Source organism: Cetorhinus maximus, chromosome 31, assembly GCF_964194155.1.
Source record: "Cetorhinus maximus chromosome 31, sCetMax3.hap1.1, whole genome shotgun sequence".
NCBI lineage: Eukaryota > Metazoa > Chordata > Chondrichthyes > Lamniformes > Cetorhinidae > Cetorhinus > Cetorhinus maximus.
In genome coordinates, this window is record NC_135909.1 from 5,263,666 (window position 1) to 5,282,549 (window position 18,884).

The window sequence follows — 18,884 nt, forward strand, 5'->3', positions numbered from 1 at the left end:
AAAATCCTGCCCCTGGTGGGCGGAGGCCCTGCTGGTCGAAGACACCGTCGCCCGGCAACCGGTTAAAGGGCCTCAAAGCATAAGCTGCTCATGTCACTTTTAGGCCTCGAGCCTTCGCGAAACCAACCCCCAACCCCCACCCGAACCCCAACCCCGGCCAAGCCTGGAAAAATGCACCATCCCTTGAGCGGATCGGGAAGGATAAAACATTCCCGTCGGACCTTCGGGCGGAGTTTTTATATCGTGTATACCGTTCAGGCGACTGATTCTGACGCGTGGATGGTTGTTTTTTTTTTAAATCCCGGACTTTAAACTCTTTATTTGTCGGTTTTTAAAAAATTCTTCAGCCCCCCCCCGCCCGAGGCAGCTCTCTTCCACCTTCGGGGATCTGGCATCATCCCGCGTCCCCGCCCTTGCGTCAGCGTCCATCCTCCTCCCGCCACACCCCGGCAGCGCCCAGCGTTTCAGCCCTCGCTTCTCGCTGGCTGACCGTTAACGGGCCATTGCGGTCGGTGGTCCGCTCCCCGGCCAATGCCAGGCCCGCTGACCTAAAAAATCTTGCCTTTGACGTGCAGACGGAGGCCATTCAGCCCATCGCGTCTCTTCCTTTATCCTCTCCGGGCACAACTGGCACGACCAGCTATTTGTTGCCCGTCCCTAATTGCCCTCGAACTGAGTGTCTCGCTCGGCCATTTCAGAGGGGCAGTTAAGAGTGGGGTCTGGAGTCACGTGTAGGCCGTAACCAGGTAAGGACGGCAGATTTCCTTCCCTAAAGGGGACATTAAGTGAACCAGATACAACGATCAATGCATGGTCACCATTACTGAGTCCAGATTTACTAATTGAATTTAAATTCCACCCACCGGTTGCAAATAGGATTTGAACCCGTGTCCCCTCCAGCCTCTGGGATTACTGTCGCTACAACACCATCTCCCCCCGACCCTGCTGTCTCTGCGTTGGCTCTTTCGAAGAGGAACCCAGGCCGCTCTCCGTCAAACCCTTTCCCCAGTAACCCTGCAAGCACTTTTCCCCGTCAAGTACTTATCCAATCCCCTTTTGGAAGGCAACTATTGACTGGGTGCCCACCGCCCTCCCAGGCAGCGCACTCCAAACCCGGAGCAGCCGTCGTGTCGAAACGTGACGCCGAACCTCCGCCATCCGGTCACTCGCGACGTCAAACGGCGCTTTGACCCGATGGGGGCGCGCGAAACCAACGCCGGTCGCTTTGTTCCGGCTCTGGAGCGTCGACGAAGCGGCAGAAAGCGGGGAAGAGGTGACCCCTCTTCGAAATGATATTTCCCGACCCACCTCCCCTCCACCCGTGGCGCTTTTAGGCATTCGAGTCATCGAGAAGCAGCCCGCTGAACTCCTCCGATGGTTGGCGTTTCTTTCTTCTCGCCGGCTGTGCCTTAATCACGCCGCAGGATTAGCGCAACGTCTGTTTATTACCTCGCCGCCTTGCTGCCATTCCCCTCACTCTGTTCTCCCTTGGAGGGCCGGTGTATCAGCGAGAGTGCCGCATGATCCTCCAGGCAGGGGTCCATTCCTAATCTACCCTCAGCAACTCGCCCATTGCTCGATTACCAACCGAGTGTGCGGGTTTTAATGCCCTTCCCGTGAAGGACCCCCCTGTAAATACTGACACACTCCCCCGGGGACCCCCCCTGTAAATACTGACTCACTCCCCCGGGGACCCCCCCTGTAAATACTGACTCACTCCCCCGGGGACCCCCCTGTAAATACTGACACACTCCCCTGGGGACCCCCTGTAAATACTCACACACTCCCCGGGGACCCCCTGTAAATACTCACACACTCCCCGGGGACCCCCCTGTAAATACTGACACACTCCCCCGGGGACCCCCCTGTAAATACTGACACACTCCCCCGGGGACCCCCCTGTAAATACTAACACACTCCCCCGGGGACCCCCTGTAAATACTGATACCCTCCCCCGGGGACCTCCCTATAAATACTGACACACTCCCCTGGGGACCCCCTGTAAATACTAACACACTCCCCCGGGGACCCCCTGTAAATACTGATACCCTCCCCCGGGGACCCCCCCTGTAAATACTGACTCACTCCCCCGGGACCCCCTGTAAATACTGACTCACTCCCCCGGGGACTTCCCTATAAATACTGACACACTCCCCCGGGGACCCCCTGTAAATACTCACACACTCCCCGGGGACCCCCTGTAAATACTGACACACTCCCCGGGACCCCCTGTAAATACTGACACACTCCCCCGGGGACCCCCTGTAAATACTGATACCCTCCCCCGGGGACCTCCCTATAAATACTGACACACTCCCCCGGGGACCCTCCCTGTAAATACTGACACACTCCCTGGGACCCCCTGTAAATACTGACACACTCCCCCGGAGACCCCCCTGTAAATACTGACACAGTCCCCCGGGGACCCCCCCTGTAAATACTGACACACTCCCCGGGGACCCCCTGTAAATACTGACACACTCCCCGGGGACCCCCCCTGTAAATACTGACACACTCCCCGGGGACCCCCTGTAACTGACACACTCCCCGGGGACCCCCTGTAAATACTGACACACTCCCCCGGGACCCCCTGTAAATACTGACACACTCCCCGGGGACCCCCTGTAAATACAGACACACTCCCCGGGGACCCCCTGTAAATACTGACACACTCCCCGGGGACCCCCTTGAAATACTGACACATTCCCGGGGACCCCCCTGTAAATACTGACACACTCCCCGGGCCCCCTGTAAATACTGACACACTCCCCGGGGACCCCCCTGTAAATATTGACACACTCCCCGGGGACCCCCTGTAAATACTGACACACTCCCCCGGGGACCTCCCTATAAATACTGACACACTCCCCCGGGGACCTCCCTGTAAATACTGACACACTCCCCGGGGTCTCTCCCTGTAAATACTGACACACACCCCGGGACCCCTTGTAACTGACACACTCCCCGGGGACACCCTGTAAATACTGACACACTCCCCGGGGACCCCCTGTAAATACCGACACACTCCCTGGGGACCCCCCCTGTAAATACTGACACATTCCCGGGGACCTCCCTGTAAATACTGACACACTCCCCGGGGACCCCCTGTAAATACTGACACACTCCCCGGGGACCCCCTGTAAATACTGACACACTCCCCGGGCACACCCTGTAAATACTGACACACTCCCCGGGGACCCCACCCCCTGTAAATACTGACACACTCCCCGGGACCCCTTGTAAATGCTGGTACACTCCCCAAGGACCCTCTGTAAATACTGACGCACTCCCGGGACCCCCTGTAAATATTGACACACTCCCCGGGGACCCCCCCTGTAAATACTGACACACTCCCCGGGACCCCTTGTAACTGACACACTCCCCGGGGACACCCTGTAAATACTGACACACTCCCCGGGGACCCCCTGTAAATACTGACACACTCCCTGGGGACCCCCCCTGTAAATACTGACACATTCCCGGGGACCTCCCTGTAAATACTGACACACTCCCCGGGGACACCCTGTAAATACTGACACACTCCCCGGGGACCCCCTGTAAATACTGACACACTCCCTGGGGACCCCCCCTGTAAATACTGACACATTCCCGGGGACCTCCCTGTAAATACTGACACACTCCCCGGGGACCCCCTGTAAATACTGACACACTCCCCGGGGACCCCCTGTAAATACTGACACACTCCCCGGGCACACCCTGTAAATACTGACACACTCCCCGGGGACCCCACCCCCTGTAAATACTGACACACTCCCCGGGACCCCTTGTAAATGCTGGTACACTCCCCAAGGACCCTCTGTAAATACTGACACACTCCCCGGGGACCCCCTGTAAATATTGACACACTCCCCGGGGACCCCCCCTGTAAATACTGACACACTCCCCGGGACCCCTTGTAACTGACACACTCCCCGGGGACACCCTGTAAATACTGACACACTCCCCGGGGACCCCCTGTAAATACTGACACACTCCCTGGGGACCCCCCCTGTAAATACTGACACATTCCCGGGGACCTCCCTGTAAATACTGACACACTCCCCGGGGACCCCCTGTAAATACTGACACACTCCCCGGGGACCCCCTGTAAATACTGACACACTCCCCGGGCACACCCTGTAAATACTGACACACTCCCCGGGGACCCCACCCCCTGTAAATACTGACACACTCCCCGGGACCCCTTGTAAATGCTGGTACACTCCCCAAGGACCCTCTGTAAATACTGACGCACTCCCGGGACCCCCTTTAAACATTGACACACTCCCGGGGACCCCTTGTAAATATTGATACAGACCTGGGAACACCCTGTAGATACTGACACACTCCCGGGGACCCCTGGAAATATTGCTACACTCCCCGGGGACCCCCTGTAAATATAGATACATACCCGGGAACTCCCTGTAGATACTGACACACTCCCAGAGTCACTCTGGAGCAGATCCTGCAAATATGAACACACTCCACCCAGCAGGAGCTCCCTGAATTTATATAGCGCCTTTCAGGGCTTCTGGGCACCCGAAAGTGCTTTAGCGTAGTCACTGTTGCAACGTAGGAAATGTGGCAGCCAGATTGCGCACAGCAAGCTCCCATAAACAGCAATGCGACAATGACCCAGATCCACCTGTTTCTTTCGTGATGTTGGTTGAGGGATAAACATTGGGCCCCAGGACACTGGGGGGAGAACACCCCCCGGCTTCTCCTCTTCCAACTGTGGCCGTGGGATCTTTGACCGAAACCCCACCCCCTCCCCGAGAATCCCAAATCCAGGCCGACACTCCGGCACCGGTGCCCAACACAGGGAGTGCTGCATTGTTGGAGGTGCCGTCTTTTGGGGTGAGACGTGAAACCTAGACCTCGGGCGGATGTAAAAACATCTCACGGCCACTAATTGGGGAAGTTGTGGGGGGGAGGTGGTGGGGTACAAAGGTGGGTGAGGTGGAGTGGGGGTGGGTGGGGGTGCTTGGGGGAGAGGGGCTGTTCTCCCCGAGAGTCCTGGAGCCAATATGCCTCATCTCAACCGCGCAATGCCAGAGCGCGACACGCAGCCGTTCGTCACACCTCTGTCTGTGGGATCTTGCTGTGCACAGGGGGTGCGTCATTCCCACCCGACCTGAAGGACGCTGCTATCAATATCTGGCTCGTTTCCTTGTGGTGGGAGAGAGAGAGAGAGTCAGGGCCGGGGCAGCAATGACCCTCGCTGCCCTTGGCCACCAGGCCACAGCCGATGCAAGACAGCGCTCGCCCCCCCCCCGACCACGGGATCGAGCTTACTCTGCGGGTCCTCGGCTAGGCTCCCTGGCCGGCTGAGAAAGACTGGCGCGGGGCCCGGGGAAATGAAAGGGAGATGCATTTCATGGCGTGGCTGTGCTCCAGGAGGGATTTCCATGCCAAACGGACCTTCTCCTGGGATCAGTCAGCGCAGAAGGAGGCCATTTTGCCCAGCCTGCCTTGTGCCAGCTCTTTGAAAGCACTATCCAATTAATCCCATGCTCTACCACTCCCCTCCCTCTTTCTCCACAGCCCTGTTAAGTTTCCCTTTCTGAAGCATTTATCCAAGTTCCTATTGAATCTGCTTCCGCCGCCCTTTCAGGCAGCGCCTTCCAGATCACAACAACTCGCTGCGTAAAAATAAATTCCCCTCATCTCCCCCCACCTCTGGTTCTTTTACCGATTCTCTTCAACCTGTGGTTACCGACCCTCCTGCCACTGGGAAACAGTCTCTCCTTATTTACTCTATCCAAACCCCCTCATGATTTCGAACGCCTCGATTAAACCTCGCCCCCTTCATCTTCCCCGCTCTGAGGAGAACAATCCCGGCTTCTCCAGTCTCTCCACGTGAACTGAAGTCCCCCTCATCGCTGGTCCCGTTCGGGTAAATCTCCCTCCCGCACCCTCTCCCCGGCCATGATCTCCTTCCTGCAGTGAGGCACTCAAGGTTGAGCACAATACTCCAGCTGAGGCCTAACAAGTGTTTTATAAAGTTTGAGCAACTTTTCCACGATTAATTAGTTAGTCATTTATTAACTTGCTGCGAAAGAATGAAAAGAGTTGCATTGGGCATCCCAAAGAGATTTCCAGTCAATGAAATGCTTCTTGGAGTGTGTTCACTGTTGTAATGTCAGAAACGTGGCAGCCAATTTGCGCATAGCAAACTCCCACAGACATCACTATGATAATGACCCAGATCATCTGTTTGAGTGACGTTGGTTGAGGGATCATTTATTTTTTTTTTTTGGATTCATTCAGGGGGTGTGGGTGTCACTGGCCGGGCCAGCATTTATTGCCCATCCCTAATTGCCCTTGTCTAGAGGGCACGTAAGAGTCAACCACATTGCTGTGGGTCTGGAGTCACATGTAGGCCAGACCATTAGCGAACCAGATGGGTTTTTACAACAATGGCTTCACGGTTATCGTTAAACTTTTAATTCCCGATTTTTATTGAATTCAAGTTTCACCAGTTACTGATAAGAACACTCCGTGGTCACTTCCTTCCTGTGTTCCCTCTTTTGGTCACACTTTTGTCTCAGCTTCTGACGTAAAATTTCCACCTTCTAGTTTGCAATAGCTGTTGGGAGAGTAACAGACTTGTCTATAAATGCATCATCTTATCAGGTGATCTTCCCCTAGAAACCATTTAAAATGCTGCCTGAAAACCTTTTGATGTGCCGTTTCTTTTTCTTAACAGTAATTGAAATTTCTAATGTCCAAAATAAAGGGAGAAGCATGTTTTTTAAAATTCCAAAGAAACATTTCCCGCGTTAGCATGATTAAACATAGCTATCAAACCCTCTTTTATGCTTCAAAATCTTCACTACGGGAATTACCCGAAGGCCTCAGGCAGGAAGTGAGCACGGATGGTTCTTATCAGTAACTGAAATTTCTAATGCCCAAAATGAGGGGAGAAGCAATATTTTAAAAAAATACCAATGAAACGTTTCCCGCAATAGCGTGATTAACCGTAGCTATCAAACTCTCTTTTGTGCTTCAACATCTTCTTTATGGGATTTAACGGAAGGCCTCAGGACTTTCGAAGAGCAAGGGTTTGGAACGTTCCTTTGCTCAGGGCTCTTGATTTTCTGAACTAAATTTGGATTGCGCAGCCTGAGTGTGTGCAGTCCACCCACGTTGGTCAACTGTACGGATGGAAACATTGTCCTGAGTTCCCAGCAGGGTTCGCTGAGTTTTGCCAGCTGGATCCCTGAGTGAATGGTAAAAATCGAAGGGGCCTCTAACGTCATCCATCATTAAGCTAGTTTAAGGGTGGATTACCGGGAGTCAATATTGTTAACCAATTGGACGGAACGAAATAACAAACCAAAAAAAAAATTGCATTCCCATTTTCGAAAGGAGACCCTATTTATAGGGCAGGGTTCGCAACCTCCAGCAGGAAGTAGTCACAAAAGCATAGGCAACTTGAAGCCTCAGCCACCTTGGCTCGGTTAAAACGTAAGCAAGGTTTACACTAACGTCACACTCCCCCCCACCGCCCCCCCACACACTCCGGGGCGGCAAGGAGCAGTGCTTTGGCTGGAGATTTGCCGGTGTGGTGGAGTAGCAGGACTGTGGAAGCTCGTTCCACAGGATGCCTGTGGGAACTTCCATGTGGAGGAGATAGTTCAGAGGTAAGAATGCCGCTGGGCGTGTTTTAACGAGGTGGATCCTTTGATGTCAGCTCGCTGGCCTGAGACACGTTACCCCGGTTATCCTAGCCAGAGGGTGTCACACAATATTAGTCCCCGGTGGGGAGTCGCTAATCTGATTTAAGGGGGTTGTCTACCAGTGTAGCCCAAATAGCAGGGCAGTGTGTCATTGGATATCTAATAGAGGAGCACAATACCATTGGATATCTGATAGAGGAGCACAATACCATTGGATATCTAATAGAGGGGCATAATACCATTGGATATCTAATAGAGGAGCACAATACCATTGGATATCTAATAGAGGAGCACAATACCATTGGATATCTAATAGAGGAGCACAATACCATTGGATATCTAATAGAGGAGCACAATACCATTGGATATCTAATAGAGGAGCATAATACCATTGGATATCTGATAGAGGAGCATAATACCAAGGGATATCTAATAGAGGAGCATAATACCAAGGGATATCTAATAGAGGAGCACAATACCATTGTATATCTAATAGAGGGGCATAATACCATTGGATATCTAATAGAGGAGCACAATACCATTGGATATCTAATAGAGGAGCACAATACCATTGGATATCTAATAGACGGGCATAATACCATTGGATATCTAATAGAGGAGCACAATACCATTGGATATCTAATAGAGGAGCACAATACCATTGGATATCTAATAGAGGAGCACAATACCATTGGATATCTGATAGAGGAGCACAATGCCATTGGATATCTGATAGAGGAGCATAATACCATTGGATATCTAATAGACGGGCATAATACCATTGTATATCTGATAGAGGAGCACAATACCATTGGATATCTAATAGACGGGCATAATACCATTGTATATCTGATAGAGGAGCATAATACCAAGGGATATCTAATAGAGGAGCACAATACCATTGGATATCTAATAGACGGGCATAATACCATTGGATATCTGATAGAGGAGCATAATACCAAGGGATATCTAATAGAGGAGCATAATACCAAGGGATATCTAATAGAGGAGCACAATACCATTGTATATCTGATAGAGGAGCACAGTACCATTGGATATCTGATAGAGGAGCACAATACCATTGGATACCTAATAGAGGAGCACATACCATTGTATATCTGATAGAGGAGCACAATACCATTGGATATCTGATAGAGGAGCACAGTACCATTGGATATCTGATAGAGGAGCACAATACCATTGGATACCTAATAGAGGAGCACATACCATTGTATATCTGATAGAGGAGCACAATACCATTGGATATCTAATAGAGGAGCACAATACCATTGGATATCTAATAGAGGGGCATAATACCATTGGATAACTAATAAAGGGCACAATACCATTGGATATCTAATAGAGGAGCACAATACCATTGGATATCTGATAGAGGAGCACAATACCATTGGATATCTAATGGAGGGGCATAATACCATTGGATAACTAATAAAGGGCACAATACCATTGGATATCTAATAGAGGAGCACAATACCATTGGATATCTAATAGAGGGGCATAATACCATTGGATAACTAATAAAGGGCACAATACCAGTGTATACCCAATATAGGGCCACAATACCATTTTATACCTCGTAGAGGGGTACTATACCACTGTATATCTAATAGAGGGGTACGATACCATTGTATATCAAATAGAGGGCCAGAATTCTATTTTATATCTAATGTTGGAGCACTGTACCATTGTTTACCTAATAGAGGGGCACAATGCCATTGTATACCTAATAGAGAGGCACAATGCTATTTTATATCTAATAAAAGGGCACTGTACCATTGTGTATCTAATAGAGGGTGACAATACCAGTTTACCCCTAAGATGAGGGCACTATACCTTTACCCAGTGCCCTTCTTCCTGTCACAGACTGTGGGATTTTTTACATCTACCTGAGAGAGCAGACAGGGCCTCAGCAAAGCATCTCATCTGAAGGATGGGACCTCTGAGTAGTGCAGCACTTGCTCAGTAGTGCAGACCTGGATTACGGGCTGCAGCCCTGGGATGGGTCTTGAACTCATGACCCTCAAACTCAAGAGGTACATGTGCTACCTGCTGAGCTACAGCTTTCCGCTGGTCACCCGAAAGCTACAGCACCAAGAAGCAAGCCCTCTTCTCCCGAGCCTGATCTGGCGTGACGGAGCCGCCTGCCGCCGCCTTGGTGGGGCAAACGGGGTCGTGACCCCCCCCCCCCTGGCCAGGCACATGGCGAGGCCCACGCCCCCGCTGCCCACCGTCAGCTTGCTCCAAACGGTGACTGTTGGCAGTGGCACGAGGGCGTGCCTCAGAGCTGCTGGGTTCGCCTGGGCCAGGAGAGGTGAGTAACTGTGTGTGTGTGAGGAGAAGAGAAACGCGTTTAATAAACGCCGTGGACACCCCCAACCCAGAAACAAGGCCAAACATGGCTCTTGCTCATCATCCATTTTAATCACTCCGCCATTGGCATCTTCAGCTGCCTGAGGCTGAAACTCCCCAATTCCCTCCCTAAACCACTCGAGCGATCGCTGGAGGGCAGGTTCACCACGATTGGCTAAAAAAGCACCCCACAGTGGTGGAGATGAGGAGATTTTGTTTAAGAGCAGCGAGTTCTTGTGACCTGGAAGGCTAATGATACAGTGACCTGGGGGTGATGATGACATAGTGGTATTGTCGCTGAATTAATTATTCAGAGACCCAGGGTAATGCTTTGGGGGACCCACCATGGCCAGTAGTGAAATTTGAGTTCATTATAAGTCTGGCGATGATTGTAAAACCATTGCTGATTGTTGTAAGAATCCCATCTGGTTCACTAATGTCCCCTTAGGGAAGGAAATCTGCTGTCCTTACCCAGTCTGGCCTACATGTGACTCCAGACCCCACAATAATGTAGTTGACTCTTAAATGCCCCCTGTACAAGGGCTATTAGGGATGGGCCATAAAGCTGGCCTAGCCAATGATGCCCTCATCCCATGAATGAATCTTTAAAAGATCACAGGGGGGTATTTGAGTACAGGAGTAAAGATGTCTTGCTGCAATTGTGTAGAGCCTCGGTGAGACCGCACCTGGAGTATTGTGTACAGTTTTGGTCTCCTTATCTAAGGAAGGATATATTTTCCATCGAGGGGGTGCAGCGGAGGTTCACCAGGCTGATCCCTGGGATGGCGGGATTGTGAGGAGAGATCGAGGAGACTGGGCCTGTATTCTCGAGAGCTTAGAGGAATGAAACTTAGAACATTCCCTAGAGGGCGTGACAGGGTGGATGTGGATAAGAGGTGCCCCCCTGGCTGGTGAGCCTAAAACCAGGATAAGGGACCGGCCGTTTGAGACTGAGGTGAGGAGGAATTTCTTCACCCAGAGGGTTGGCGAATCTTTGGAATTCTCTACCCCAGAGGGGCCGCGGAGGCTCAGTCCTTGAGCGTGTTCAAGACTGAGGGCGATAGGTTTCTAGATATTAAAGATATCCAGGGATATGGGGACAGCGTGGGAAGATGGCATTGTGTTGAAGATCAGCCACGGCCTAGTTGAACAGCAGCTCGATGGGCTGAATGGCCTCCTCCTGCCCCTATGATCCTGTGGTACGCGCTGCCTGAAAGGGCGGTGGGAGCAGACTGAGAGCTTTCAGATAGGAGGGTTGTGGGGCAGAGAGCGGGTTTGGAGGGGGGGAGCTGGGCGCGGAGTGGGACTAAGGGGAGAGTTCTTTCGAAGAGCTGGCACAGGATGGGCCGAACGGCCTCCTTCGGCGACCTATCCCCCCTCTAATCGAGTCGGTTTAGGATGGAAACCCTGCCTGACAGGCCGAGGACGAGTCACCCTCTGAAACATGCAGCAGCGAGAGGCCTGATCTCTGCGAACAGACCTGCTTCCAGTAGCCTGTCAATCACAGACGCTCTGCAACAGAAAACCACCACGTGGTTCTCGCTTATTGACTGAATTCCTACTGCACTCGCTGTACCTCCCCCCCGACGCCCCCCGCCACCTCCCAGCCCCCTGCACCCCAGGCGGCCTTATTAACTGGTAGAAAATAAGCAACGTGACTGAGAGCGATCGGTTCAGTTGGGAATCGTTGATGTTCGTTTCAATCACCCTGTGTTTCAGCAACAATAAAAGCTTCTGGGGTTGGTGGGGGAGGTGGGGGGTGGGGGAGGTGTTGTGGGGGGGTGGGGGGTGCGGGAATGGCTAATAGAAACCAAAAAAAAACTTAATAGCCAATGGGGCAGCTGAGGTGGACCGAAGGCCTGTAGGCACTGCTGGCAATGCACGGAAACCAGCAGCCGATTTGAGCACAGCAAGATCCCACAAACAGCAATGTGATAATGACGCGGGTCGCCTGGTCTCCTTGGTGATGTTGGTCGAGGGGCAAACCTTGGCTCCAGGGCACCGGGGCGAACTGCCCTTTTTCCATGAGTTGACTGTGTATCTTTTACATGCAGCCAAGAGGGCAGATAGGGCATCGGTTTAAGGTCTCATCCAGGAGATGGCAAATCCGACAATGCAGCGCTCCCTCAGCACTGAATTCTGTGTTTGAGGCAGGTACAGCACGGGGTTAGATACAGAGGAAAGCTCCCTCTACACTGTCCCCATCAAACACTCCCAGGGCAGGTACAGCACGGGGTTAGATACAGAGTAAAGCTCCCTCTACACTGTCCCCATCAAACACTCCCAGGACAGGTACAGCATGGGGTTAGATACAGAGTAAAGCTCCCTCTACACTGTCCCCGTCAAACACTCCCAGGACAGGTACAGCACGGGGTTAGATACAGAGTAAAGCCCCTGTCTTTTTCCGTGATCGCTCACTTAATGCCAGTCTCGGTGAAGCTAACCTCCATTCTGCTCTTTTGTTTTTATGCAGCTGGGACAACGTATATCTTTGGCCGGGGAGGTGCCCTCATCACCTACACGTGGCCCCCGAACGACCGGCCGAGCACGCGGGCTGACCGCCTCGCCGTGGGATTCAGCACGCAGCAGAAGGAGGCCATTTTGGTGCGAGTGGACAGTGCCTCTGGCCTGGGGGACTACCTACAGCTGCAGATAGTAAGTTCCCCTTGCTTGGCAATGGTTTCGAGTGCGGCGCAGCGCGCGGTTGTGTCTTGCGGGCCTAGTCTGTCTGAAACACGAGGAGCCTATTTGCTTTGGAGTTTGTTGCTATGGCAACCCAGGCTTGGTGGTGGAAATGGCGAGACGGGATCGGTTCGGGGCCCCAAGGGGCTAATTGGCAGGTGAGCTACCTAAAACCCGCTCTTAGCTGGCTGCCTGATTTCCTTTAGGTGTGGTTGTGGAACCTGCGGCGTACAGGTGGTGTGGCCCAAGTGTCTCGGAGGTTAGGTCCCCCAACTGCGTACAGGCCTCATCGAAATTTGAGCGTCTCACACCTTTGTCGTGCAAGCGAAATTCAAAGGCCGGGCCTGTCCGAGAGTTGAGGGGACTGGATCGGGCGTTGCGAGCAGCTGTCGCACAGGGAGCAGCTTTAGGTGTGGGCGAGGGCTATACACAGATGTGGACTGCATACTCATGGGTCCTACATCCTGAGGTAGCCTACATCCAGATGTGCGCTGGTTGTGTTGGCGTGGACTCCCTGCAGGGGCAACCGCTGCATTGATGTGGCACAGATCCAGATTTGGACTGTTACGCAGATGTGAACTAGATACAGGTATGGATCAGCTGTTGATGTGGGCCAGATACAGATGTGAACTAGATACGATTGTCAACTAGATAAAGATCTGGATTAGATACTGATGTGGACCTGATACAGGTGTGAATTAGATACAGGTTGATCTAGATACAGTTGTGAGTTGAATAGAGATGTGAGCTAGATACAGATGTGAATTAGATAAAGATGTGGACTAGATACAGATGTCAACTAGATAGACATGTGGATTAGATACAGATGCGAACTGTGTACAAATGTGAATTCAATACAGATGGGAATTTGGTACAGATTCAATAGAGATGTGTACTAGATACAGATGTGAACTGGATACAGATGTGAAATAGATGCAGATGTGAATTAGATACAGATATGAACTGCGTACAGATATGAATTGGATACAGATATCAACTAGATACAGGTGTGAATTAGGTGCAGATGTGGATTAGATACTGATGTGAACTAGATACAGATGTGGGCTTGATACAGATGTGGACTAGGTACAGATGTGGACTATATGCTGTTATGAACAATGTATAATTTCTAAGTTGAATTGATCTATATATTTGTGTTAAGAAAGGTAAAAATGGTTTCAGTTTCACTTAAGTTTTGTTTATGAACCTTGCTGCCTGATTTTCTGGATCGTCACTGAAAGGGTTTGTTTGTATATATACATTTTCAACGAGGTTTTACAGCCCCTGAAGTGAAAGAGAATGGGCTGAAAGGGGTTAAACGTTCGGTGATTTCAGAAACAAAACACAAAGTAGTAAAGTTTTACCGTTGCCCGGCGACAGTGATCTAGGGGCTAAGAGGCAGGGGCAAAAAGACAAGAGCTGAGAGGGGGAGAATTCAGAGCGTATGTGTGTCAGAGAGCCAAGACAGGGATTTTTAAGCTCCCTGAGAGGAAAAACCCGAAAGGCCGGTGGGACAGCAGTGAACAGAATAATCAGTTATGGGACTCAGTAAAGTGATCAGTTTAACAGAGGTGCCACTGGAAGACTGAGTTTAGGGAACTTATGCGTTTGTTCTGCAGTTGAAGAAACAGCGGGTTTAGAGCAGGGTTTTTGTGTTTCTCGGGGAGAGGTATGAGTTGGGTGAGAAGCATCAAGTGAATGCTCGGAATTCACCGGAGGATAACATTTGCAACTGTGCCAGTCCCAAGAGAGGAGCCTTTTGTGTCAGGCTGGTGGCCGCCCTTCACTGGTTTGTACGTCTGTAAAGATATTGCTGCGGTAAAGGAATAGTGGGAATTTGGATCGTCGTCTTGTGTTTGTATTGAGATCTTTCCAACCTTTTTTATCTGGCGTAATATAGTTCGCTTTTCTTGCTTCAATAAATATTTCATTATTTGTATCAGAAGTTCACCAGCTCACTCCTTTGAGCTTGTTCAGTAACTTACCTCCACATTTCTAAAAAAAAAATATTAGGATCAATCAAGCCAGGTTTCATTCTGGGATTTGACTAGTCCAGTATTATCGTCAGCTGGGATCGTAGAAATACATGTGAGTTGGATACAGGTGTGGGCTAGATACAGATGTGGACTGGATATAGATGCGGTTGTGAATATCGATGTGAACGAGATACAGATGTGGACTAGATATAGATGCGGATGTGAATATCGATGTGAGCGAGATACAGATGTGGACCAGATACAGGTGCGGACGGGATACAGGTGTGGACGAGACACAGATGTGGGCAAGAGACGGATGCGAATTAGATACAGACGTGAGCCCGGTACAGGAGTGGAGGAGGTGTTAGCGGGGGAGGAAGAGCAAATTATCACTCTTCACCCTTCGAGTGGAGAATGTTGCATTAAACACTCACCAAACCCTCCTTTAGCTAATTCGTTCTCACACACGCGGCCTGTCAGAGGTGCCTGAAGAATTACGCACCCTGTCAGCACTCCCAGCTAATAACAGCTATCAGCAGATTTGCTAAAACACCATTATGATGTATAAAATTAATTCTCCCTGGTAGCAATTACTGGCAAGCCTCCACACTAGACGAACATGACATAACTCATGTAACAGAATTAGCGAGAAAGAATGCGGCTGGGGAGAGCGGCGTCCAAGAACATCGAGGTTTTGGTGTTGGGGGACATCACATTGGCGTTTACTGTATCCACCCCAGTGATGGCTGATGCCCTGCATACGTCGACCCCCGACTTCTTGCGCGGAAGTCCTTGACTTATCACGCACCTCGTGCTAGATTTGGGAGCTGGGGTTGGCGGGGACAGCCTAGTCGGCCTTTTACATGTCGTCTCCGCTCTTTTCGCGCTTAAGCCATCGGACGTGGGCAGCGGAAGTAGACCCGGGACAGCAAGCCCCTGCGGCATTCAGGACCACGGCCGGCGGCTGTGGAGACTGCGCCGTAAAATTCCGCCGGCGGATCCCGAGAACTGGCGTGGATTTCAAACACTGGGAAAACGTGACTCGTGTATAAGTCGATCCCCTCCCCCTCCTCCCCTCCCCCTCCCCCCAACCCCACCGACATTTTGCCTCAACACTCGGTCTCAAGAGCTCGATTTTTACACGGGGTATACACGGTACCGTGGAGTGGAAAGCAAACGCTGAGAAGACACTTCTGGTCTTCAGAGGATGAGGAGCCAAGGTTCTCTCCCCTGGAGATGAGAACAGGACTCCGGTGCCCCTGTAAGATCGGGGTCCATTGGCTGGCTTGCAGAGGGTCAAGCCGACTGGGAGTTCATAACTAGAGCCTTGTGGCGCAGAAGGAGGCCGTTCAGCCCCCGAAGCCCATGTTGGTTCCTCAATTCGCTGAGAACCCTGGTGTGAAGGCAGGACCCTATCCAGATTGTAAAAGCCAGTGGCTAATTGACCCCACAAGCCTGGGTTTTAAAAACCTAAATTGGGCCTCCTCAGCATCAACCCCCACCCCCTTTCCCATCGCTCCACCATCGGGCGGCCGTGCCTTCAGCTGCCTGGGGGTTGGGGGGGCCCTAAGCTCTGGAATTCCCTCCCTAAACCTCTCCGCCCCTCAGTCTCTCCTCCTTTAGGACGCTTCTTCAAACCGACCTCTCTGACCGAGCTTTTGGTCACCTGTCCCTAATACCTCCTCGTGTGGCTTGGGGTCCGATTTTACATGCTGGAGGGGGCAGGGGGGAAATTCTGTGAAGCGCCTTGGGACATTTTCGCTGCGGGAAAGGTGCCATGTGAAAGGTAATCTGTCATGATGGGTCTCAAATGAAAGAGAAAAGGCTCCACAAATTTCAGGTGCTCAGGCAGGGAAGGGTTCGAGGAGGAGATGGGTCATTGGCTCTTCATTTCAGCTCAGTGAATATGCCGACAGAAGGATGGAGGAGCAAGTCGGGTAGGGGATTTGAAGAGGAACCAAAAGAGAGCTGCAAAGGCAGGTCAGAGGCTGGGAATCCTGCGGAGAGTAACTCACCTCCTGACTCCCCAAAGCCTGTCCACCATCGACAAGGCACAAGTCAGGAGTGTGATGGAATACTCCCCACTTGCCTGGATGAGTGCAGCTCCCACAACACTCAAGAAGCTCGACACCATCCAGGACAAAGCAGCCCCACTTGATCGGCACCACATCCACAAACATTCACTCCCTCCACCACCGACGCACAGTAGCAGCAGTGTGTGTACCATCTACAAGATGCACTGCAGCAACTCACCAAGGCTCCTTCGACAGCACCTTCCAAACCCACGACCACCACCACCGAGAAGGACAAGGGCAGCAGACACATGGGAACACCACCGCCTGCAGGTTCCCCTCTGAGCCACTCACCACCCTGACTTGGAAATATATCGGCCGTTCCTTCACTGTCGCTGGGTCAAAATCCCGGAACTCCCTCCCTAACAGTGCCGCAGGTGTACCTACACCACATGGACTGCAGCGGTTCAAGAAGGCGGCTCACCCCCACCACCTTCTCAAGGGGGCAATTAGGGATGGGCAATAAATGCTGGGCCCAGCCAGCGATGCCCACATCCCGCGAACGAATGAAAAAAAAACAAGTGTTGATAAAATGGAACCTGAAAAGGCTCAAAATGGACAGGGAGAGAGAAATGTAGGAGGTTGAGCGAGCATGACAGCTGTGTTGAGGAAAAGGCCAATTGAACGTTGAAGGCAAATTTCTTATCAGGATGGTTTAAGCGCAGTCGGGAGGTCTTGGTGATGTTGCTGCAGGATATATTCTCGGGCTGAAGCCACTTGATTGTCAGGGATGTCGAATGATGGCTGGTTTTGAAAGTACTGCCTGTCAGATCGATGGACAGGCCTCAGACCAACCATTCCGGCTTGTCCGGTATATAAGACGCTAAAGGGGATAGACAAAGTAGACGTGGAGCGGATGTTTCCCCTTGTGGGGCATTCTAGAATGAGAGGCCATAGTTTTAGGCTAAGGGGTGGTAGATTTAAATCAGAGATGAGGAGGAATTACTTTTCTCAAAGGGTCGTGAATCTGTGGAATTCACTACCTCAGAGTGCAGTGGATGCCGGGACGCTGAATAAATTTAAGGAGGAGATAGACGGATTTTTAATGAGTGACGGGTTGAAAGGTTATGGGGAGAGGGCAGGAAATTGGAGTTGAGTCCGAAATGAGATCAGCCACGATCGTATTGAATGGCGGGGCAGGCTCGAGGGGCTGAATGGCCTACTCCTGCTCCTAGTTCTCATGTCCTTATGTCATTTCAAACTGTAGGCTTGGCAGAAATGGCGGCAGGCGGAGGCCATTCAGCCCATCTCGCCTGTGCTGGCGTGAGCTCCTGAGCAGATTCCCTGTACCCCAGTTTGCCTGCACCCTGTCCTGTTTGTTGTTCATAAACTCCTCTCCGATTACCTTTTTAAATAATGGTCTAGCTTCAGTCTCATGAGTCTCTTTTGGTAAAACCTTGCTTATTCCCATAACCTAGAATGTGAAACTCCCTACGAGAAAGAGCTTAAGGTGAACAGCATAGAGATGTAACTAAGGGGATGCGAGATAGTCACACGAGGAATAGACTATTCTCTATGGATAGAACATGTGGCCTTTATTGCACAGGGCCTGGAGTATAAACATACTGAATGTCTTGTTACAACTGCACAGGGCAATACTTTTTTGTTATTCATTCACGGGATGGTGGGCGTCGCTGGCATTTATTGCCCATCCCTAATTGCCCCTTGAGAAGGTGGGGGGTGAGCCGCCTTCTTGAACCGCTGCAGTCCCTGTGGTGTAGATACACCCGCAGCGCTGTTAGGGAGGGAGTTCCAGGATTTTGACCCAGCGACAGTGAAGGAACGGCCGATATATTTCCAAGTCGGGATGGTGAGTGGCTCGGAGGGGAACTTGCAGGTGGTGGTGTTCCCCATGTGTCTGCTGTCCTTGTCCTTCTAGATGGTAGAGGTCACGGGTTTGGAAGGTGCACCTGGAGTACTGTGTACAATTTTGGTCTACTTACTTAAGGAGGGATATCCTTGTATTGGAGGCAGTTCATTTGGCTGATTTCTGGGATGAAGGGGGTTTGCCTTGTGAGGAAAGGTTGGACAGGTTGGGCCAATACTCATTGGAGTTCAGAAGAATGAGAGGTGATCTTATTGAAACGTATAAGGTTCTGAGG

The 18,884-nt window shown here is 51.3% G+C and overlaps 1 protein-coding gene across 1 annotated transcript in view; it reads left to right on the forward strand.

Moving 5' to 3' along the window:
- nrxn2b (neurexin 2b) overlaps positions 1-18,884 on the forward strand; it is a 1,731,499-nt gene that overhangs the window by 1,268,382 nt on the left and 444,233 nt on the right. Inside the window, exon 17 of the mRNA XM_078532738.1 lies at positions 12,526-12,707. Coding sequence (XP_078388864.1) covers positions 12,526-12,707 — 182 coding nt within the window. The remainder of the gene's footprint in view (positions 1-12,525; positions 12,708-18,884) is intronic.